Here is a 24,015-nt window from a genome sequence, read left to right on the forward strand (position 1 = left end):
GCTTCCCTGGACCTCTGCCTTCACCACAGCTATCTTTACTGGAGTTAACTGAGTACAAAGTAACAATAAAGTCCCTCAGTTCAGATATTTCAGAGCTAAACACCACCAGTGGGCCTTGTGAATTACTGTATTTTACAGGCAGCTTTGAAATGAATGGGGTTAATATTGAGATAATTGTGCTGTGGAGAGTCACTGAGTAGATTTTGCTATGCAGTTCCTCCCCCTAAGGTCTAAGTGCCCAGGGCTGGGTTTCTACTAAGCTAACATATGGAATTGTTTTAAGATGGTCATACCAAGGATCACTTAGCTATTTTATTTAGAATTTCTGTACCCCTGTAGGTACAGTATATGAATAAATATATTACAAAATTATTTGATGAAACATTGAATTTGCCCTTACTGCCATTAGCCCATAGAAACACATTGAAAAACAGATTCATACATGGAAAAACAGATGTTTTGAAGTGTCTGTCCTATATCTGAGAGATATAAGAAGCTCCGAATAAATATATACAGTACCGGTCAAAAGTTTGGACACCTATTCATTCAAGGGTTTTTCTTTATTTTTACTATTTTCTACATTGTAGAATAATAGTGAAGACATCAAAACTATGAAATAACACATATGGAATCATGTAGTAACCAAAAAAGTGTTAAACAAATCCAAATATATTTTATATTTGTGATTCTTCAAATAGCCACCCTTTGCCTTGATGACAGCTTTGCACACTTTTGGCATTCTCTCAACCAGCTTCACCTGGAATGCTTTTCCAACAGTCTTGAAGGAGTTCCCACATATGCTTAGCACTTGTTGGCTGCTTTTCCTTCACTCTGCCGTCCGACTCATCCCAAACCATCTCAATTGGGTTGAGGTCGGGGGATTGTGGAGGCCAGGTCATCTGATGCAGCACTCCATCACTCTCCTTCTTGGTAAAATAGCCCTTACACAGCCTGGGTGTGTGTTGGATCATTGTCCTGTTGAAAAACAAATGCTAGTCCCACTAAGCCCAAACCAGATGGGATGGCGTATCACTGCAGAATGCTGTGGTAGCCATGCTGGTTAAGTGTGCCTTGAATTCTAAATAAATCACAGACAGTGTCACCAGCAAAGCACCCCCACATCATAACACCTCCTTCTCCATGCTTTACGGTGGGAACTACACATGCGGAGATCATCCGTTCACCCACACCGCGTCTCACAAAGACACAGCAGTTGGAACCAAAAATCTCCAATTTGGACTCCAGACCAAAGGACAAATTTCTACCGGTCTAATGTCCATTGCTCGTGTTTCTTGGCCCAAGCAGGTCTCTTCTTCTTAATGGTGTCCTTTAGTAGTGGTTTCTTTGCAGCAATTCGACCATGAAGGCCTGATTCACACAGTCCCCTCTGAATAGTTGTTATTGAGATGTGTCTGTGACTTGAACTCTGTGAAGCATTTATTTGGGCTGCAATTTCTGAGGCTGGTAACTCTAATGAACTTATCCTCTGCAGCAGAGGTAACTCTGGGTCTTCATGAGAGCCAGTTTCATCCTAGCGCTTGATGGTTTTTGTGACTGCACTTGAAGAAACGTTCAACGTTCTTGAAATGTTCCGTATTGACCTTCATGTCTTAAAGTAATGATGGACTGTTGTTTCGCTTTGCTTATTTGAGCAGTTCTTGGCATAATATGGACTCAAATGCATTCCACAAATTAACTTTTAAGAAGGCACACCTGTTAATTGAAATGTATTCCAGGTGACTACCTCATGACTACCTCATGAAGCTGGTTGAGAGAATGCCAAGAGTGTGCAAAGCTGTCATCAAGGCAAAGAGTGGCTACTTTGAAGAATCTCAAATATAAAATATATTTTGATCTGTTTAACACTTTTTTTGGTTACTACATGATTCCATATGTGTTATTTCAAAGTTTTGAGGTTTTCACTATTATTCTACAATGTAAAAGATAGTAAAAAATAAAGACAAACTATGAAATAACACATATGGAATCATGTAGTAACCAAAAAAGTGTTAAACACTTTTTTGGTTAAGTGTGGAATTAGCCATATACCTCAAAGTGCCCCATTCACTTCCATTCATTTTCCTGCCTGGTACCGGGTTACATTCAAACGAGTCCCGTGACACTTGTGGGGGTCGTAGAGCAAAACAGAGAACACCATCGTGTTCGTGAGAGTCTCATCCTTCCATAGAGGGGTCATATTAGTTTGTAACAATTTGGACGCTACAGACGTTTTCGTGAGAAGACCGATTTTCGGGATTTCTCCTGGTCTGACAAACAGCGCTATAGCTCTCCCACCGGAATGTGGTGGATTGAGACGCAGCCCATCAAATCAAATCAAATGTTATTGGTCTCACACACATATTTAGCAGATGTTATTGCGGATGTAGCGAAATGCTTGTGTTCCTAGCTCCAACAGTGCAATCTAACAATACACACAAATCTAAAAAGTAAAATAATGGAATTTAGAAATATTAGGACGAGCAATGTTGGAGTCCGTGAGTATAAATATATATATATATATATATGTCTGTGTGTATGATGGGCTGTATAGACAATACGGACAGTATATGGATAGAATATGTAGTATACAGTGGGGAAAAAAAGTATTTAGTCAGCCACCAATTGTGCAAGTTCTCCCACTTAAAAAGATGAGAGAGGCCTGTCATTTTCATCATAGGTACACGTCAACTATGACAGACAAATTGAGAAAAAAAAATCCAGAAAATCACATTGTAGGATTTTTAATGAATTTAATAGCAAATTATGGTGGAAAATAAGTATTTGGTCACCTACAAACAAGCAAGATTTCTGGCTCTCACAGACCTGTTACTTCTTCTTTAAGAGGCTCCTCTGTCCTCCACTCGTTACCTGTATTAATGGCACCTGTTTGAACTTGTTATCAGTATAAAAGACACCTGTCCACAACCTCAAACAGTCACACTCCAAACTCCACTATGGTCAAGACCAAAGAGCTGTCAAAAGACACCAGAAACAAAATTGTAGACCTGCACCAGGCTGGGAAGACTGAATCTGCAATAGGTAAGCAGCTTGGTTTGAAGAAATCAACTGTGGGAGCAATTATTAGGAAATGGAAGACATACAAGACCACTGATAATCTCCCTCGATCTGGGGCTCCACGCAAGATCTCACCCCGTGGGGTCAAAATGATCACAAGAACGGTGAGCAAAAATCCCAGAACCACACGGGGGGACATAGTGAATGACCTGCAGAGAGCTGGGACCAAAGTAACAAAGCCTACCATCAGTAACACACTACTCCGCCAGGGACTCAAATCCTGCATTGCCAGACGTGTCCCCCTGCTTAAGCCAGTACATGTCCAGGCCCGTCTGAAGTTTGCTAGAGTGCATTTGGTTGATCCAGAAGAGGATTGGGAGAATGTCATATGGTCAGATGAAACCAAAATATAACTTTTTGGTAAAAACTCAACTCATCGTGTTTGGAGGACAAAGAATGCTGAGTTGCATCCAAAGAACACCATATCTACTGTGAAGCATGGGGGTGGAAACTTCATGCTTTGGGGCTGTTTTTCTGCAAAGGGACCAGGACGACTGATCCGTGTAAAGGAAAGAATGAATGGGGCCATGTATCGTGAGATTTTGAGTGAAAACCTCCTTCCATCAGCAAGGGCATTGAAGATGAAACGTGGCTGGGTCTTTTAGCATGACAATGATCCCAAACACACCTCCCGGGCAACGAAGGAGTGGCTTCGTAGAAGCATTTCAAGGTCCTGGAGTGGCCTAGCCAGTCTCCAGATCTCAACCCCATAGAAAATCTTTGGAGGGAGTTGAAAGTCCATTTTGCCCAGCGACAGCCCCAAAACATCACTGCTCTAGAGGAGATCTGCATGGAGGAATGGGCCAAAATACCAGCAACAGTGTGTGAAAACCTTGTGAAGACTTACAGAAAACGTTTGACCTGTGTCATTGCCAACAAGGGGTATATCACAAAGTATTGAGAAACTTTTGTTATTGACCAAATACTTATTTTCCACCATAATTTGCAAATAAATTCATAAAAAATCCTACAATGTGATTTTCTGGATTCTTTTTTCTCAATTTGTCTGTCATAGTTGACGTGTACCTATGATGAAAATTACAGGCCTCTCTCATCTTTTTAAGTGGGAGAACTTGCACAATTGTTGGCTGACTAAATACTTTTTTCCCCCACTGTATCTGAAGAATAGTATCTGTACAGCAATAGTTAAATACGATAGGCCTTGACTAGAATATAGTACATACATATTGAAGTGGGTAAAACAGTATGTAAATATTATTTAAAGTGACTAGAGTTCCATGACTATGTACATAGGGCAGCAGCCTCTAAGGTGCAGGGTAGAGTACCGAGTGGTAGCCGGCTAGTAACAGAGACTAAGGTTCAGGGCAGGGTACTGGGCGGGGGCTGGCTAGTGGTGACTATTTAATTAACAGTCTGATGGCCTTGAGAGAGAAGCTGCTTTTCAGTCTCTCGTTGCCAGCTTTGATGCACCTGTACTGACCTCGCCTTCTGGATGGTAGCGGGGTGAACAGGCCGTGGCTCGGGTGGCTGAGGTCCTTGATTATCTTCTTGGCCTTCCTGTGACACCGGGTGCTCTCAATGGTGCATCTGCAAAGGTTTGTGAGGGTCTTATGGGCCAAGCCGAATTTCTTAAGCCTCACCGCCTTCTTCACCACACTGTCGGCTGGACCATTTCAGATTGTCAGCCCATGCAAAGAAACGGATATCTCTAGCTTAAACAGACAGATTTCGATGGGGATTTTTTTAAATGCTAATTTGATTTCTGCGGGAATGCAGACATCGATGCAAGTTAAAGAGTTGTTTGTCTCCTAAATGTGCTTTTGTTTGTGTTTGGTGCAAAAATACTTGCGTTTGGCTCCTGGTTCTGTTTGGTGTTGCTTTGCTCTTTGAAAAGTGCTCTTCTTAGATGCTTCCTGCAAAATATATATTTTTCCTTCACACATTTTCTGTGACTCCTCCGTTGGTGACATTATAGTATATTATTAAAGAAGCCATCACATGGCAGACTTACAGGAAGGAAATTTCCACACATTACTGCCATTATGTAATGCCTGTAAATGTGATTGTGACTGTAAGTTTCTAATTCGTTCTTTTGTCCGCTCTGTGTCTCCGTAGGAATGACAGCGGCTGCCTCCCTGGTGTCTCTGGCCTGGGCCCTGGCGTCCTATCAGAAAGCGCTGCGAGACTCCCGGGACGACAAGAAGCCAATCAGCTACCTGGCTGTCATCATCCAGTTCTGCTGGCATTTCTTCACCATCGCTGCCCGAGTCATCACCTTCGCCCTGTTCGCCTCCGTGTTCCAGCTCTACTTCGGCATCTTCATCGTCCTGCATTGGTGCTTTATGACCTTCTGGATAGTCCACTGCGAGACCGAGTTCTGCATCACCAAATGGGAGGAGATTGTCTTCGACATGGTCGTTGGGATCATCTACATCTTCAGTTGGTTTAATGTGAAGGAAGGTCGTACTCGGTGTAGGCTCTTCATCTACTACTTTGTGATCCTGCTGGAGAACACTGCTCTGAGTGCCCTGTGGTACCTGTACCGCGTCCCTCAGAGCACCGACGCCTTCGCCGTCCCCGCCCTCTGTGTCATCTTCAGCAGCTTCCTCACCGGCATCGTCTTCATGCTCATGTACTACGCCTTCTTTCACCCCAACGGGCCCCGCTTTGGACGTTCGCCCAGCCTCGTGCTGGATGACCCCACCGCTGCCTTCATGCTACCCGCCGAGGGGGCCACCAACTCGCTGAGGTCCAACCGGGGCGTGCCCCTCATCTCGGGGGACGGCACCATTGGTAGAGACGCCAAATACACAGAGAGGGACGGCTGCATGCCCGTGTTTCAGGTGAGACCCACCGCCCCCTCCACGCCGTCCTCCCGCGCCCCGCGCATCGAGGAGACCGTCATCAAAATAGACCTGTGTCGGAATCGCTATCCTGCCTGGGAGAGGCACGTACTGGACAGGAGTATACGCAAGGCCATCCTGGCCATCGACTGTTCCCCCGCGCCACCCAGACTCCAGTACAAAGATGACACTACTGTCCAGGAGCGCCTGGAGTACGAGACCACGTTGTAGCCCTGCACCGCTGCCTGGATGCCTGGATGATGGATCCATGGAAATGCTCAACTGTAATACCATCAACTCGGATTTACAGCAGGACCGTGGCAATAATACGTTATGAGCTCTCTATATACATACTAGTATTGAACCATGATGTTGGTTGTCATGGTTACAACTTCAGAATAGGCACAACTTACTAGTTGTGACAGAGGGATATATTCATGTTTTCTAAACAGAGTTTATTTGGTTGATGTTGTCGTTATTGCTCTTGTTTTTTTTTATTACGTCCGTCAGGGAATCTCTTATTTAATAAAAGGCTGTTGCACACACAAATACACATTTATCCCCATAGTCTATCATAATGAAAGCAGCATTCCAATGAATGACCTCATGTCCCTTCATAATAGGTGGGTTATGAAGGTTCATAAAAGGTTGTTATGAAGGTTCATAATAGGTTATAACAGTTCGTTATGAAGGTTGTCTGAGCTCTGCCATCTAGGTGTAATCAAGCAGAAGACCATACACATGCTCCTCATGTGACAAAAGTACCAAAGTACTCAATGTAGGGTCATTGCTGGTTCCTAATGTTTACCTACGGCATCTCAAACATCTATAGTCATCTCTACTACCACCATCTTAGACCTGCAAAGATATACTGAACATTTACAGATACTAGTAATATCCCCTGATATACATAGTGGACGTGTTAATTAACAAAAAGAAAAAAAGGTAATCAAATGGTCTTGATTCATATTAGGATGGTTCTAGTTATTTCTGTGATGTAATTAGCGACATGAGTAGAGAGTTGTGTCTGTCATACTGTACATGTGTACTGGTCCTAAGTTCTGATGTCATCAGCCATGTTGTGCTAGTGCCAAAAGGTCTGAAACTACTGGATTGTGTGGACTGAGTCTGTGGGTCGGTGGCTGTGACTGCCAGTAACTGGACAGTACTAGATTCAGGCAGGGCAGAACTACTATTTACTTGAATACAACATTGAAGAAAGAGTACTGTACCTGGGCATCATGCTGTTTATATGCTACATAAAACCGAAATGTTAATGTACTGTGGAGAGACTGAAGGACAAACCTCATCTTTGTTCTTGCCTGGATTAAAAGGCAGCAGGACAAATATACCTTCCTAGAAGCTCCCATTTACAGTCCAGTCTCGTGCATCTCTGATCTGGGCTGCCGTATGGCTGAAAAGGATCAGTCTACTAGCTGAGCCACACAGATCTGTTCTGTATGGGGAGGAGGAGAGGAGAGGAGAGGGGGATGAGAGGAGGAGGAGAGGAGGACATAGACAAGCAGCCACTTCAGCCAAACTACTCTCATAACTGAAGCACCTGCAGGATGTACTGTCAGATTAAAGATGCAACATTCTTTCTAACGTTGTATGTAACTGATGTGAAAGTGTATTGCCATCCGTTTGTGTGTGTGTGTGTGGATGTGTGCGTGTGTGTGTGCGTGTGTGTGTGTGTGAGAGAGACAAAGCATGGCACAGGAGGGCACGTGTAGATGCTACAATCAGTGGTCATTTTGTCTGCAGCTATATATTGTAGTGCAAGGAACTAGAGATGTGCACTTCAGCCCTATGGTGCAAACTGCTGCTGTAGCCTATACTCAACACAAGAGCAGTACCACACAGAAGAATTCTAGGGCGTATACCACTGATATCATTGTGACTGTCAACACCCAACATCAATGGTGTCAAGATGGTGTTTGGAGCAGGTAAAAAAAAGTGTTTCAACTTTGTGCTCTGACTTAAGCCCCAGGCACTATGACTGTGGATGTGATATCTAAAAAAGAACATTGTATCTTTAAATCTTGAAAAGGCGTCTGCACAAAAATGAAAGTTTGTACCTTCTTTTTCAGTTCTAGGTCACAAGCGCTTATTTTTTTTGTCTTGTTCATTTGAAGTATGGAGAGAAGAGGATGACAAGGAGGAGAGGGAAAAAAAACAAGCACAAAACTTGTCAGTGGAATTAATCAGAGCACATTGACGAAAGGAAATCGTGCCATTCAATGTGAAAGTTTGAGGGAAAAAGCTCCTGATTAGTCCAGTAAGACGTGCCTGTTGTGTTCGATTAGAGCTAGATTTTTAATCTCTACTGAATGGTATAGATTTATTTTAGGTCAACTGTTTTTGTTGAAATGTCTTATTATTTGAAGTATTCATATACGTTAGTATGTGGGTAATTCTTCATTTGAACATGGTTTACTTTGCTTTCACATAATTTGCCTTGTTGCCGCGCCATCACACAAATTGTCTTAGTTACAGTATGTCTGTTCCCTTGTGTTCTGTGGTATGTCTTACTCAACTCCACTAAATATTCAGAAGTGAATGCCGCTACACATCCAAGAGACTCTCTAAAAAGGGATTTTTGGTAATACATGCAGAAGCACTTGGTAAAATCATGTCCACAGCTCTGTTTACTTCTGAGTTGAATTCAGTGTGGAGCAACATTAATTAATTGATGCGGCACTCTTTATTAGAACAACTCTTATCTTTTCAGTTTCTCTCATTAACCGGTCTGTTTTGAGTTGAATTTAAAATAAGATGCTTTTATTTATTTACAATGAAGACTGAAACCAAATGGCAGTGGTGAAATTGAGGAAAGCACAGGGTTCGAAATTAGCAAATTATCATCAATGGCACAACACTGTGGCTTTTGTCACTCACTGTGGCATGGAGGATGGTGGTCAAAGAACAGGATTCAGTATTGTGACGACGCACACACACAATTTTGCAGGGTGTATTAGATTTTATGACAAAAGGCTTCTATACGCAGGACCAAACTACTTGGATGAGCACAAACTCATCACATAAACATTTTGTCTCGTTTTAACCCAATTTCAAAACCAAAATGCAACAAATGGACTCAATGTTTTGTTAATTCCCCACTGCATATATCAATCAAATCTGAACATTGAACTGACATCTGTGCCCAGTGGATTAGGGAGATAGATCTAGACATATGTTTGTCATCATTATCAATAGTTTGATACAAGATAATATATTTTAATCAATGGGGAGAGGCTCTTTAATTCCTAGCACATTTTTTTAAGTCAGTAATTACAAAGCCTTTGTGAGAATGAGGAGGACGTGAGCTACAGATTTTGTGATTGTTTTAGAAGAAACAAGGCTACACTGCTACTTAGGATCTCTTATTTAGGTCTGCCACTGATGATAAACTTGAGGTAAAATGAATTGCTCATCATCAACTAGTGAATCATTGAAGGTCACTTGCGAAGGTTCTCCTCATAAATAAAACATTTAGTATATTATTCTCTTAATGTCAACCCTGCACGTCTCTCTCTCTCGCTGTGCATCCCTTTACTCAATCTGATCCATGTTAACATGAGATGTTATCTTGTTTTGCTCATATCACGTTGTTTGCTTTCAACTGCTGTTTTCATTTCCAGTGGGGGTCCCAGTGTTGATGATTTATTGTGGTCACAACTAGACTAAACTGAAGTCATATTTGGCAGAATAGTGGTGCGTCTGTGTGTCCTCATAAAGCGATATCCACATAGGCTTCCTCAGTATCCATGTATACTGAGAATAATTAACAGATACAACAACTGCTGTTAGTCCCATCCAAATGAGCACCTAGTGGCCTCCTCTATACATCACCCCTAATACGACAATTCTACCATTTCTGAATGTTGTTCTATCTTTAGAAAATAGTAGGGTTGAGCTTAGGGTCAAATATGAATATGTGTCAGTCACTTTTATAGGGTCAGAAAAGGTCAAATGAGTCATTATTAGTACATTGAAAATACATTCCCTGTTGTCACAACTGAGTGAGAGAATGTCATTTGGTCTTGTGGGTGATAATTATGAAATGATTATTACACCATCTGTAAAACCCATCTATACAGAAACACTTCTAAACATTTCAGGATGGTTTCTTATTCTTTGTTTATTTGTTAATTTTTTTGTTAGCACATCCAGGGTTGAATCTCAGACTAACATTGTCCATCATCATCTCTGAAATAGTGTGGATATTGTACATATACCTACCTCAACTTGGTTTCTGAACAGAATACCCTCCTCTGACATCAGTGATACACGATAATATATTGATCTTCGTACCAAGATCATAAATGTAAATGTGAAACAAATGATATGGTGTTCAGTGTTTTGATGGTGGAGGTTATTCTGTTTACTACTGTAAGTGCATCAGACAGCAGACTGAGACAACAGGAAAATGCACTTGTCAACAAACCCACTTATTGTTTAAGAGGAATTCATGGTTGTGACGATTTAAGCTGCTTTTATCTGTTTCGTTTGCCTTAAGAAAACATTTATGCGTTTGTCTTATGTCTTTCAATCTCATAAGGATTTGTTTTTGTGTACCTTACCCCTGGTTGTGTGGTTATGATGATCAAAGTGGTCTCTAGGTTTATCAAAGTTCTCTGTTCAGGGCCCAATAGCATTGTGTTTCTATATAGTTACTGTGCTTATACTATTATATCATTCTCCATGATGCAAGATAGACCTATAAGCTCACAGTTTAAATGGGCACCCTTGACCTTTACCCAAAAATGGACCTGTCCTTCTTGTAGCAGGTCATACTGAAGGCAAAAAATAAATAAAGGAACTTCTATTATTTATTGTCTGATTGAGAGATTTGATTGGTGGTTGAGTTTTGTTCTGAGGTATACATCAACATTAGATACTAGTAATGTAGACGAATAGCAGTGATGTACTGTATGATACTACTCCACCCCTACTGTAGCCTATAGCACATTAGTACAAGCACAGTAACGAATGAACATAGGAATAATGGCATTCCATTTTGTTTGACTTCTAAAGCATAATGTACAGATGTCCTTAGTGTCTCAGTTGCAAATGGAAGATCACAATAGTAATTGAAAAACAAAACTATCTAACTGTAAATAAATGTATGCAAATGTATATGTTAAAAGAACATTCCTCTCGAAGTCCTGATTGTGAAGGGTGTCTGTTGACTAGAGGTCGCCGCCACAAGATGGCAGTTACATATGATGTAATACAGATTAAAATAGTGTGGTGTATGTGATGTATTAAATGACAAAAATGCAAAATATAAAAAAACTGTTCATTATTGGTCTTTAAGTAAGTTGCATTGTGTGATGAAAGTCTGAAGTGCTTAAACTGCATTAAATCGGATCAAAACAAATTTTATTGTAAATTGAAGAATTAAAACAGAACATGACATTTTTGTATATATTGGAATTTTGTAAATTTTTATTTGATTCTAATGCAACACAAAGTACCAAAATTAATTTAATAAAGTACACTGTGGTCATTTTGTCAGCCTCCACTTAGTTAATTTTGGTTTTGTTAACACAGGTTGTCACATTATGTGTATGCAAGTCTAGAAGATATGAGTAGGCTATAATATGGTAATGTGTATTATACTATGGCTAATATATTTTCACTAGAGCCACTGGTTATACAGCATTCCAACAGCATTGTTATTAATATAATGCAGTGTTTGCAGAATGGGCAGTAACTGAAAAAAAGAACAGCACATTTATAGACATTTGAGTGCATTGAGTTCTTGGCTTTCAATACCGTGTGTGTACAGTATGCAAATAGGTAGGTGTGGGGAAATACATTTTCCATGATAACATACTAGATAATAGGTGCAATTTACCTCTTCATTCATTATTGAAGAGGCTGTATCTCTGCATAATGAACTTGTTGTGTAGGATAGCAGTTATGCACCAGCAGGGAACAGTTGAGGACAGGGTTCCTCAACTGGCCCCCCAAGTTTGCTGAGCCCTCCCCCCAAAAAACATTTTATTTGTGGGCATAAAAGACTGTAAAAACACCAGCAAATCAGCTCCAAGTGATTTTTATTTTGAAAATCTGTTCCAAAGTTTTCCCACACATAATAGAGAGATATAAAGTGCATTCAGAAAGTATTCACACCCCTTGAGTTTTTCCACATTTTGTTGTGTTACAGCCTGAATTTAAAATGGATTAAATTGAGATTTTGTGTCACTGGCATACACACAATACCCCATAATATCAAAGTAGAAAGTATAAATGTTTACAAATTAATTAAAAATGAAAAGCTGAAATGTCTTGAGTCAATAAGTATTCAACACCTTTGTTATGGCAAGCCTAAATAAGTTGATGAGTAAAAATGTGCTTAAGTCACATAATAAGTTGCATGGATGTGCACAGTAATAATGTTTAACATGATTTTTGAATGACTACCTCATATCTGTACACCACACATAGAATTATCTGTAAGGTCCCTCAGTCGAGCAGTGAGTTACAAACACAGATTCAACCACAAAGACCAAGGAGGTTTTCCAATGCCTCGCAAAGAAGGGCACCTATTGGTAGATGGGTAAAAAACAAAAAACAAAAAAGCAGACATTGAATATTCCTTTGAGCATGGTGAAGTTATTATTTACACTTTGGATGGTGTATCAAAATACCCAGACACTACAAAGATACAGGTGTCCTTCTTAACTCCGTTCAACAACCAACTTGACAGTGTTTGAAGAATGTTATGTACAAATATTGTACAATCCAGGTGTGCAAAGCTCTTAGAGACTTACCCAGAAAGACTCACAGCTGTAATCGCTGCCAAAGGGGATTCTAACATGTATTGACTCAGGGGTGTGAATACTTATGTAAATGAGATATTTCTGTATTTGATTTTCAATAAATGTGCTAAAATTACTAAAAACATGTTTTTACTTTGTCATTATGGGGTATTGTTTGTAGATGTCTGAGAAAATTCTGACTGAATTCAGGCTGTAACACAACAAAATGTGGAACAAGTCAAGGGGTAGGAATACTTTCTGAAGGCACTGCATGTGATCACATACAAATCTAAGCAAGATTTGAAATGATTATGTTTTAGTCAAATATAATATCTGTTTGGGCTTCTTGTGGTCAATTTGCAGTCTACAAATTATTAGAAATTATGTTCCGGTCCCTTGGCTGAATCTAGTTGATGATCCCTAGTGTAGGACATAAACATCTAACAGCAAGTCTTCTTCAATGCCTGATTAAGAGGCTCAGTAGGCTACAACATGGCATACAGTACAATACCTATATAATACCATTACAGAAACGAAACAATAGCTAATAGTCCCCACCATTCCAGAGGATGACTGAAGCACTCCAAGCCTCCACAGACAATATGTGCACCCAAAATGGCACCCTATAGGGATCCGGTCAAACGTAGTGCATTATAGGGTATAGGGAGCCATTTAGGATGCAGGCAATGGCTACATCAGACAACCAGAGGCTAATACGGTGAACAGGACATCGCACAGGACAGGCAGGGAGAGCTGCACAGGGGGCAAAGCCTAGGCAGTACTGGACTGATATAAGCTGTACAGTACTGTATGTGTTGTGGTGTGGATGCCAACAATGTTCTATATCTCAGATCTCTTCAGGCTTGAGTTTAAGTAGGAGGGCATTTCTGAGACAAACCAAAGCAGTTTCGCTCCGTTAAGAGTAGTAACAATGTAGTATAACACTCTTTGAGCTTGTGGTGTGTATGTGTGTGTGATGAAGTTTGTGCCGAGAAATAACCCCAAGAAGCCATTTGAGAAATCTATCATTCTTTATCAAAAATATTATTTAATTCTCACTATTGGATTGCCTTCATTGGGCAGCATTTTAAGTCAACACAAGTAAAGTGTTTTTTTTTTTATTGATCTGATTTATTTAAGTGTCATACACCTACCGGTACCCAGCCCACATCGGCTTACAATACGCTACTAAACACAGTACCATTTTTCTTGTACTGAAAATCAAAATAACATTTAATAAATTATACACATACACAATAACCATGGAAAGTACAGCTACCATCTAGCCACACTACACAAAGTACATTTCTGAGCAATCTCAAACAACAATCAAAACTCTGCTCGTCCTGTAAGCAGAATACTTCAGGTTTAGCGCCACAACATTTTAGTCCAGAAAAAATGCACTAAACGTGTTTTAGAATAGGCTACACATTAGCTAACTTTTGCACATTAGTTACATTTGATTCATAGGCCTTAAATAATTACTTGATTAAAGTCGTATTGAAAAGTTACCCAGGTTTATGGAAGTAAAATGTAGTAAAATATTTTTTACAAAACCACTTACCAAATATCTTGGCATAGCTGTATGTTGCTCCATTTCAGTTGTTTAAGTATAACAAGTATTTTGTAATAACATAAATGACAGAAAGTAACACACACAAAGCTCATAATAAAATATATTTATTTTAACATTACAAATCATTTCTGTCCTGTTTCATAATGGACCTTAATAGATTTAAAAAGTGCATAGGCTACAATTACAGTACATACTTACATAATTCTACACAATGTACACACATTTTTTGTGGGAAATTACACAACTATTTAAATCAAATGGCAAACATTGTACCCAGGTGAAAGGAAATAAAGCTGCCCAGTCTTCATACCTACAGTGGGGAAAAAAGTATTTAGTCAGCCACCAATTGTGCAAGTTCTCCCACTTAAAAATATGAGAGAGGCCTGTAATTTTCATCATAGGTACACGTCAACTATGACAGACAAATTGATGAAAAAAAATCCAGAAAATCACATTGTATGATTTTTAATGAATTTATTAGCAAATTATGGTGGAAAATAAGTATTTGGTCACCTACAAACAAGCAAGATTTCTGGCTCTCACAGACCTGTAACTTCTTCTTTAAGAGGCTCCTCTGTCCTCCACTCGTTACCTGTATTAATGGCACCTGTTTGAACTTGTTATCAGTATAAAAGACACCTGTCCACAACCTCAAACAGTCACACTCCAAACTCCACTATGGCCAAGACCAAAGAGCTGTCAAAGGACACCAGAAACACAATTGTAGACCTGCACCAGGCTGGGAAGACTGAATCTGCAATAGGTAAGCAGCTTGGTTTGAAGAAATCAACTGTGGGAGCAATTATTAGGAAATGGAAGACATACAAGACCACTGATAATCTCCCTCGATCTGGGGCTCCACGCAAGATCTCACCCCGTGGGGTCAAAATGATCACAAGAACGGTGAGCAAAATCCCAGAACCACACGGGGGACCTAGTGAATGACCTGCAGAGAGCTGGGACCAAAGTAACAAAGCCTACCATCAGTAACACACTACGCTGCCAGGGACTCAAATCCTGCAGTGCCAGACGTGTCCCCCTGCTTAAGCCAGTACATGTCCAGGCCCGTCTGAAGTTTGCTAGAGTGCATTTGGATGATCCAGAAGAGGATTGGGAGAATGTCATATGGTTAGATGAAACCAAAATAGTAAAAACTCAACTCGTCGTGTTTGGAGGACAAAGAATGCTGAGTTGCATCCAAAGAACACCATATCTACTGTGAAGCATGGGGGTGGAAACATCATGCTTTGGGGCTGTTTTTCTGCAAAGGGACCAGGACGACTGATCTGTGTAAAGGAAAGAATGAATGGGGCCATGTATCGTGAGATTTTGAGTGAAAACCTCCTTCCATCAGCAAGGGCATTGAAGATGAAACGTGGCTGGGTCTTTCAGCATGACAATGATCCCAAACACACCGCCCGGGCAACGAAGGAGTGGCTTCGTAAGAAGCATTTCAAGGTCCTGGAGTGGCCTAGCCAGTCTCCAGATCTCAACCCCATAGAAAATCTTTGGAGGGGAGTTGAAAGTCTGTGTTGCCCAGCGACAGCCCCAAAACATCACTGCTCTAGAGGAGATCTGCATGGAGGAATGGGCCAAAATACCAGCAACAGTGTGTGAAAACCTTGTGAAGACTTACAGAAAACGTTTGACCTGTGTCATTGCCAACAAAGGGTATATAACAAAGTATTGAGAAACTTTTGTTATTGACCAAATACTTATTTTCCACCATAATTTGCAAATAAATTCATTAAAAATCCTACAATGTGATTTTCTGGATTTTTTTCCCTCAATTTGTCTGTCATAGTTGACGTGTACCTATGATGAAAATTACAGGCCTCTCTCATCTTTTTAAGTGGGAGAACTTGCACAATTGGTGGCTGACTAAATACTTTTTTTCCCCACTGTATATTGCTTCCTATATAGCAATTGCTGTATTATTTCAATATTTGCAGTTGTTAAGCAAAATAAAGGCCTCTTAAATATAAATTATTGGCAGTGGTGGAACAAAGAACAATGTGTGCAAATCAATTGTGGAATCAAAGTATATACACTACCGTTAAAAAGTTTGGGATCACTTAGAAATGTCCTTGTTTTCGAAAGAAAAGCAATTTTTTGGTCCATTAAAATAACATAAAATTGATCCGAAATACAGTGTAGAAATTGTTAATGTTGTAAATGGCTATTGTAGCTGGAAACGGCTGATTTGTAATGGAATATCTACATAGGCGTACAGAGGCCCATTCTCATCTCATCAGTCCTGTGTTCCAATGGCACGTTGTGTTTGCTAATCCAAGTTTATCATTTTAAAAGGCTAATTGATCATTAGAAAACCCTTTTGCAATTATGTTAGCACAGCTGAAAACTGTTGTGCTGATTAAAGAAGTAATAAAACTGGCCTTCTTGAGACTAGTTGAGTATCTGGAGCATCAGCAATTGTGGGTTCGATTACAGGCTCAAAATGGCCAGAAACAAATAACTTTCTTCTGAAACTCGTCAGTCTATTCTTGTAGTACACAGCGTTGTACGAGATCTTCTGTTTCTTGGCAATTCCTTGCATGGAATAGCCTTCATTTCTCAGAACAAGAATAGACTGACGAGTTTCAGAAGAAAAAACACACTATACAATTTCTTCAATTTGCACATTTGACATAATTACAGTTGTATGGTGTATTATACCTTCACAATTTACCTTCTGTACATGTTGTTTTGTGACAAAAACTGAGTGCAAAAAGCTCCTGAAGATACACCTACAATAATAATGTACAGGTGAGGGATCTTAATTTGATCAGCCTGTTGCAGGAGAACTTTCCAGGAAATGTAAAACTTGTACTGTATTTGAGGTTAAAAAAGGCTTTTCCTTACGAAAAATGTATCAACCGCTACAAAAATGTCCATTCATTATAATCCACATAATAATTCACATTTCCTGTTGCTGCTGTATTATTTTCCTGCTGTAGGAGACTGGCTCAAACTAAGATCCAAATCTGTAGTTAACCATACAATTGATCACACTTTCAATATGTAACAGTTTGTCTTCAAAATAAGTAACTGCTTCATCTAACAAAATAAAGGCTATTCCTTACAGCTATTCAAAATGCTATTTTTCTTTATGCCTGCTGTGGAATCGCTCTAGTAATGCTCGAAGGACATTCCCAGGAATGATTTGGTGTCTGTCAATGAGTGCTTGAACTGCTTGCTTGGTCTGCAAATCAGAAAGAAAGATTAGGAAAATTCACTCCGACCCCATCTTTCCCAATCATTTGACTTTTGTGTGCACTACATTTCAGACAGTAAGTAGCCATTGAATTACAGATATATGCCACAGTTGCATAATGTCTTACCTTTTCAGCTAATTCTGCTGCACTAATGTTAGGGTCATATGGGATGGGGTCACCTAAGTATGTACGAAACTTCACAGGAAAACCTCCATAGACAGGGGCCATAGGCATGCGGAACTTTTCATACGACCATCTGAAAAAGCCTGAGAAATATAACATTTTGAAGTTAATTTATGCGCTTCTATTAGTTACACTGTAATTAAAATGAATAGTTAAGCATACTTACTTAACCCGCCGAGAGATCGGAATCCTTCCCTGACGTTTTGAGTAAACATTGGAATTATTGGCTAAAAAATATAAAGACAAACATTTAAGTGATGCTCCTTTGTAAGAGGAAAGTGACATGCACTGCGTCTGTCTCCAAATGACACCCTATTACCTATAGGGCTCCAGACCACCATAGAGCTCTGGTTAAAGGTAGTACACTATATAGGGAATAGGGTGCCATTTGGGAACAAAGACAGAAGGAGACAAAAAACAATATGTACCACTTTGGAATCGATAGCCACTTGTGCGAAGCCCTTTCTCTTCCCCCAGACAAGTGGATAGGTCTCGTCACTGAGGAGGGCCTCCCTCACGCCTCCAGGAGAGATGCCCAGGAGGTGGCCACTTTTCAGGGCCTTCACACACTCCTCCTGGGGCCCATGGATCACACTGAACACCTCCAACAGCAGCTTGAACCCTACAGAGAAGAATACCAGGTCATGCTTTTAGTGTCCAAGGCTGCGTTTACACAGGCAGCCCAATTCTGCTATTTTGTATTTTTTTTTGTATTTTGACCAATCACATTTCAGTCATTTAGCAGACGCTCTTTTCCAGAGCGACTTACAGTTAGTGAGTGCATACATAATTATTATTTTTTTCATACTGGCCGCCCGTGGGAATCGAACCCACAACCCTGGCGTTGCAAGTGCCACGCTCTACCAACTGAGCTACACGGGGCCCACATCAGATATTTTGCGTCAGATCTTTTTCAGAGCTGATCGGATTGGTCAAAAGACCAATTACTGAAAAAAAGATCAGAATTGGGCTGCCAGTGTAAACGCAGCCTTAGTATCTCATGTAGTAAGAATAGACTAAGGCAGCTGTAGGCTACATACAGTACACTGAATTGTCCAACTACATAGAGGGAACATATCCTGAATAAAACATCTCCACCTTTATATTTAGATACTGGGAAATGGATCTGTGAAGATCTTACCTGGAACTTTGAACAGAAAGTGATCAGCGACTGAGTGAACAATCCGTCCCTTCTGAATGATTACATTTGCCAGAAAGTAATAATAGTCAATGGGAATAGCCCCATGATAATAGACTATAAGAGCTGCTCCTTCATCTGGAATCTTCTCCATACCATGGATTTCATATCCTGTCAAGAAAAGGAATATGGTAGCATCCACATTAATGTAGAAGTGTTTAGAAACATATTATATTCTTATTTACAATAAAAGTGACTCCAAAATGGCACAATACATTATTTACCATTAATTTCTATTGGGCACAAAATAATCTGAAACACAACCAAAACAAACAACAAATGCATCCAACAAGTTTGAAGTAATCATTGCGAGCTAGGAATATGGGACCAAATACTAAACTTTTGATTACTTCAATAGACACATAAGTGAATTTGTCCCAAAGTGCTGTCATTTCTAAACGGTTCACCCGATGTGGATGAAAATACCCTCAAATTAAAGCTGACAGTCTGCACTTCACCCTCATAGTCATTGTATCATTCCTAAGTGCTGGAGTACAGAGCCAAAACAAAACAGGTCACAGTCCAAATACTTTTGGAGCTCACTGTAACTATGGACCCAATCATTGAGGAAAATGAATCCATGTCCCATGACTGATTGACAGGCAGGTGAGACTACAGAGGTGTGAGAATACAGAGATGGGGAAAAAGAGGACAACTCTATACATCTCTATCCCTAAACACTGTAACACACCCATCATGGCTTACATAGTGGCACTGCGGCACCTAGGGGCCCCGCCTGACAACCTTAGCCTCCCTCCCAGGCAGCAGATCGGCGACGCATGTTAAAGCTTCAAAGATGACACCATCTGTCATCATTAGCGGTGTAGGGGAGGTAAATACCTTGGCTTCACCCGATATGGATGAAAATACCCTCAAATTAAAGCTGACAGTCTGCACTTCAACCTCATAGTCATGGTATCATTTCAAATCTAAAGTGCTGGAGTACAGAGCCAAAACAACAACAAAATTGTCACTGTCCCAATACTTTTGGAGCTCACTGTATATATATAAATATATATATATATAAATACCGTGCCATATGAACCCGTGGCCATCCCACAACGTTGCCAGAGTTTTCCTAGCACCATCCCACAGGTTGTTGGAGTAGGCCTCCCTGAGCTGGTTCTTGTGTTTGTACACATGGAGGAAGAGGATGGAGAAGTAGAGGAGGATCACAATGAGGAAGGGCAGGATGAAAACAACGACCAGAGGGGTGAAAACCCAGGCCAGGTACTCCAGATAGCTCAGATAGTCTTCCAGGGGTCCTAGTCCTGACCATTCCTCAAATGCGTGAAAGATGCAGGCCACAAACTCGGCTCCATCTCTGAATATGCAGGACTCGTTCCCATTTGACATACTGCCACACAGTTAGCCTCTCCCAGAGGAAGCCAAGTCGAATAAGGATACCATCTGCCAATGGGCAGGCCTGGAGTACAGAATAGAGAGAAGAGGGCTAAAAAGGTGATATTTCAGTACAGTCCAATACATTCATATTAATGTTTGTTCTGCAAAGACAGAGAGCAAACATTGAAGTGGGAATCGGATAGAAAAAATACATTGCCATAGAGTATCTATGAAAACTCAATATAAATATTTTACACACCATGCTGATTCTGAAATAAACAAATCAGCATGCATTTATAAACTGAACAATCAAGTTAGCTAGATGAGGTGCGGCTACTTCAGAAGCAACACAAATTGCAAGTAATCAAATGGTTGCATTTGTATCATCACTGAATTAAAAAGTACATGTTTTAGGCGGCAGGTAGCCTAGCGGTTAGAGCTTTGGGCCAGTAACTGAAAGGTTGCTGGTTTGAATAACCGAGCCGACAAGGAGAAAAATATTTTGATGTGCTCTTGAGCAAGGCACTTAACCCTAATTTGCTCCAGGGTGCCTTACTACTATGGCTGACCCTGTAAAATAACACATTTCACTGCACCTATCTGGAGTATGTGACAATTTTTTTTAGATTTACATTTTTGTCATTTAGTAGACACTTAGCCAGGGCGACTATACATTTTGGTAGACGTTTCACAAACCCTTTTTCTTCCAGTGTAAATAGTACTGAGGACAGATCATACCAGGCTCACATGAAACACCTGAAAGACAAAAGTAAAGGGTCAAGCCATTCACACAATCAGAGACGGAAGAGGAAGCAAGAAATCCCACTATTATTATTATTATTAAAACATTTCTGGTTCACCCATGGCCAGCAGATGGCGATATTGAGACGTTTCATCTTACCGTCCAAAGGGAATCCATGCAGTCGGCTATACGTGGACCGGTTTGTACATAAAACATTCTCCATTCAGGCTGCAAAAGCGTACATTTCCTCCTTAACTCAATTTAATGGCGAGTAGGCATTTTTAAAAAAGGGGGGGGAAATATGCGTACTTTCTTTATGAAACACCTTTTTCAGCACCATGCGATGGTGGCTAATGCAACTTCCTGATATTGCGCACAGCGTTCAGACCAGGGGAGAACAACTTCCCCCTCTCATTGAAGCCACGAAAGTTCATAGCTGATCGCGCAACTGCAGGCATTGTTAGCAGAAAACAGGATCCCCATTATAGTGAATTGAAAAATTGCGATCTTCGTGGTCAATCTTCGCGTAAATAAGAAAATGTTTCGAACCAATCATGGTACCAATAATTGCTTCTAATACACCAGATGTACTTCCTTGAACGGATTATTAAAAAATCTAAAACAGAACAAGTTATGAGGATAATTGAGTTGCTAATGGCAGCCTGCAGTACCCCGGTCAGTCTTCAACTTGAGTTACTCAATGGAGGGCACTGAGCTAGCCTGCAATGTCACTTCCTGGAGTAGCTCAAACTGTGCATGTTGTCTCCATGAGATACCATCTTAAAGGTAGACTCAGTGAAGTTGCCACGAGCAGCACCGCAGATGAGCGAGATGCAAGACTTCGCTCTCACACAGTCACACACAATTTCTGTGCATGTGCACAGGTTCACGTCACGCTGTTCACAGCATGGTAGCCAGGGCACCAAAACAGCAGAGAAATTGAGCCTCGAGCTTCAACGTAGAGCCCTGCACAGGCATGAATTTTAAGCCCTACCCATGCACGCAACGTTCAGGCCCTACCCTACCCAGGCACGATTGCTTCTGCCAAATTTAACGCCTGGCCCTGCCCGAAACCCGAAACCCAAAATCAAAAATAACTTACTCCGTTAGTAAATCCATTAGCTGCTCCTCTCTGCATGCACTCTGCTCATGGCTGCTCTGAGTCTGTGAGTATCCATAGCAACAGCTCTGCTTGGGCTGCTCTGCTCAATGAAGAGACATGAGAGCACTTAGCTGCTAGCTACTTTGTCACTAAAATCTGACAAAACTTTTTTTTTCATAATCTCACCTGTTTTATATTTGATGAGGTTGAGGCACTTCTGACACCATGTTATAATCTTAGTCATGTGACTGTACTGCGCAGCAGCACACAATCAAATGGCTCAGCTTCAAAATGTTAGTGATCAATTTAGTGATGCCTAGCAGGTACCCTAGTTATTGATGAAAAACAGGCCCTACCCGGCCCTAACCCGATGTATAATGTCGGGGCCCGTCGGGCTCAGGTTGGGTAGCATTGCTCTATTTCAACACGCTTAGTTGTTGCGGAAACGGACCCACCATAATGTTTACTTTCTGCATCTACATCATATGGCTGAGTCTACCTTTTAACCGACTTCAAAGGCTATTGAGTATTCTCATAGGAACGAATGGTGTCACGTGATCATATACACAGTCATTTGTTCAGACAAGCGGTAAAAAACAGACTGCTGCAACCTGATTGGCTGAACGCGAAACGTCACATCTGGGACTAGCATTTAGCCACTCTAGCATGGTGGTGGAAAATGGTGTTTCATCAAGAAAGTATGCATATTTCCCCCGTTTTTTTCTGCCTTCTCGCTATTAAATCAAGTTAAGGAGGGAAACGACGCCTTTGCAGGCTGAATGGCGAATGTTTTATGTACGGACCGGTCCACGGGGGATATGAGTGTATAGCCGGCTGCATGGATTCCCTTTGCCTGTAATGAAACGTCTCAATATCGCCATGTGCTGGCCTTTGGGCTATAGACGGGTTGGTTGTTTAGCAACAAAACCGACCCCTGCACAACTATGGGGCAAAAAAGACGGGGTTGGCTTAGATTATTGACAACATGTAAACAATATTTAGTCTCCCAGATGTTTATTGAAAACATAAATACATTTGCACAATGAGCACTTGTCTCTCAAATGAGTTGTTGGTTAGCTAGCTAGTGTATTTTTTTGCTATATTAGCATTGACATGAAATCAGTCAAAACACCTCAAAACAAGACATGGTATCAACAACAAGATAACACTTGCTGAAACGAGCCACTTACGATTCCCCACATGCCAGCTTCATGTCATTGTTACTAGCTATCTGACCTTTCCGAATCATAATAACGCACGGCTTCTGGCCACATCTATGCGGGCGGGTCAATTTCGTGACGTAGTCAGCCAACCCTTCTATGAACTCATGCTGCGTTCAAAACAACTGGGAACTCCGACTGGGAAAAATCGTTTTGAACGGTAATCCAACTCGGGAACTCGGCCCTCTTTCTAGAACTCCGACTTTCCGACTTGAAGATCACTGATGTCATGATTTGACCTCGTATTTTCGGAGTTCCCAGTTGTCTTGAAAGCACCATCAGCAGACCACCAGACCCAGCTGCTGTCCATTGGAGAGCCACCCCGTATTTGACAGCTGACTGAGCTAGTTACAGTGCTAACTAAGGCGTTAGTCTGACACCTCTGAGTGACACAACTGACTACTAGATATCCAAGTAGCTGCATCTTAAAATTCACTTCATACCTAGACAGCCTAATAATGAAAAAGCTGTTGATTATTTCGGATCGGCATTTCCCTCGATTAGCTAGCTGATTTGCTAATTTACACAGCTAATAAATTAGCAGGTTAGCTGGCTAGCTAGCCTACTTCTTGAGACTAGCTATAATACATTACCTCAACTAGCCTTGACACGAGCAAAAGCTAAGAACATCCACTGCATAGACACCAATACTAGTATTGTATAAATAACAATACAATATTTTTATGAAATCATTACATACGTTTGGATCCCGTTGGTAGGTCGAGAGGAGGAAGATTCCTGATATTTTTTGTCCTGGTTCACCCGGTACCTTATTCATGTGACACA

General features: G+C 40.8%; 2 protein-coding genes across 5 annotated transcripts in view; one reads left to right on the plus strand and one right to left on the minus strand.

The window, feature by feature from the left end:
- The window catches only part of LOC121580937 (XK-related protein 4), a 101,388-nt gene extending 92,713 nt beyond the window's left edge, over nt 1-8,675 (plus strand). Inside the window, exon 3 of the mRNA XM_041896150.2 lies at nt 5,152-8,675. Within this exon, the coding sequence (XP_041752084.1) occupies nt 5,152-6,110 (959 nt within the window). The 3' untranslated portion in view covers nt 6,111-8,675. The remainder of the gene's footprint in view (nt 1-5,151) is intronic.
- An 8,084-nt stretch (nt 8,676-16,759) lies between these two features.
- On the minus strand, nt 16,760-23,994 carry LOC121580936 (transmembrane protein 68-like). 4 transcript variants are annotated; one of them, XM_041896144.2, is made up of 8 exons: nt 23,930-23,994; nt 20,862-20,921; nt 19,853-20,247; nt 18,765-18,932; nt 18,052-18,245; nt 17,790-17,850; nt 17,567-17,706; nt 16,760-17,427 (listed from the first exon to the last, which is right to left on the minus strand). In XM_041896144.2, the coding sequence occupies exons 3-8, from the start codon at nt 20,175-20,177 to the stop codon at nt 17,323-17,325; spliced, it is 993 nt and encodes a 330-aa protein (XP_041752078.1). In that variant the 5' UTR covers nt 20,178-20,247; nt 20,862-20,921; nt 23,930-23,994; the 3' UTR covers nt 16,760-17,322. The 4 variants fall into 4 exon arrangements, with proteins under 4 accessions (XP_041752078.1, XP_041752080.1, XP_041752079.1 ...); XM_041896146.2 differs by having other exon boundaries at nt 20,798-20,921; XM_041896145.2 differs by lacking the exon at nt 23,930-23,994 and adding an exon at nt 23,200-23,904.
- Between the last annotated feature and the right edge of the window lie 21 nt (nt 23,995-24,015).

The sequence above is a fragment of the Coregonus clupeaformis genome, chromosome 14, assembly GCF_020615455.1.
Source record: "Coregonus clupeaformis isolate EN_2021a chromosome 14, ASM2061545v1, whole genome shotgun sequence".
Taxonomy (NCBI): domain Eukaryota; kingdom Metazoa; phylum Chordata; class Actinopteri; order Salmoniformes; family Salmonidae; genus Coregonus; species Coregonus clupeaformis.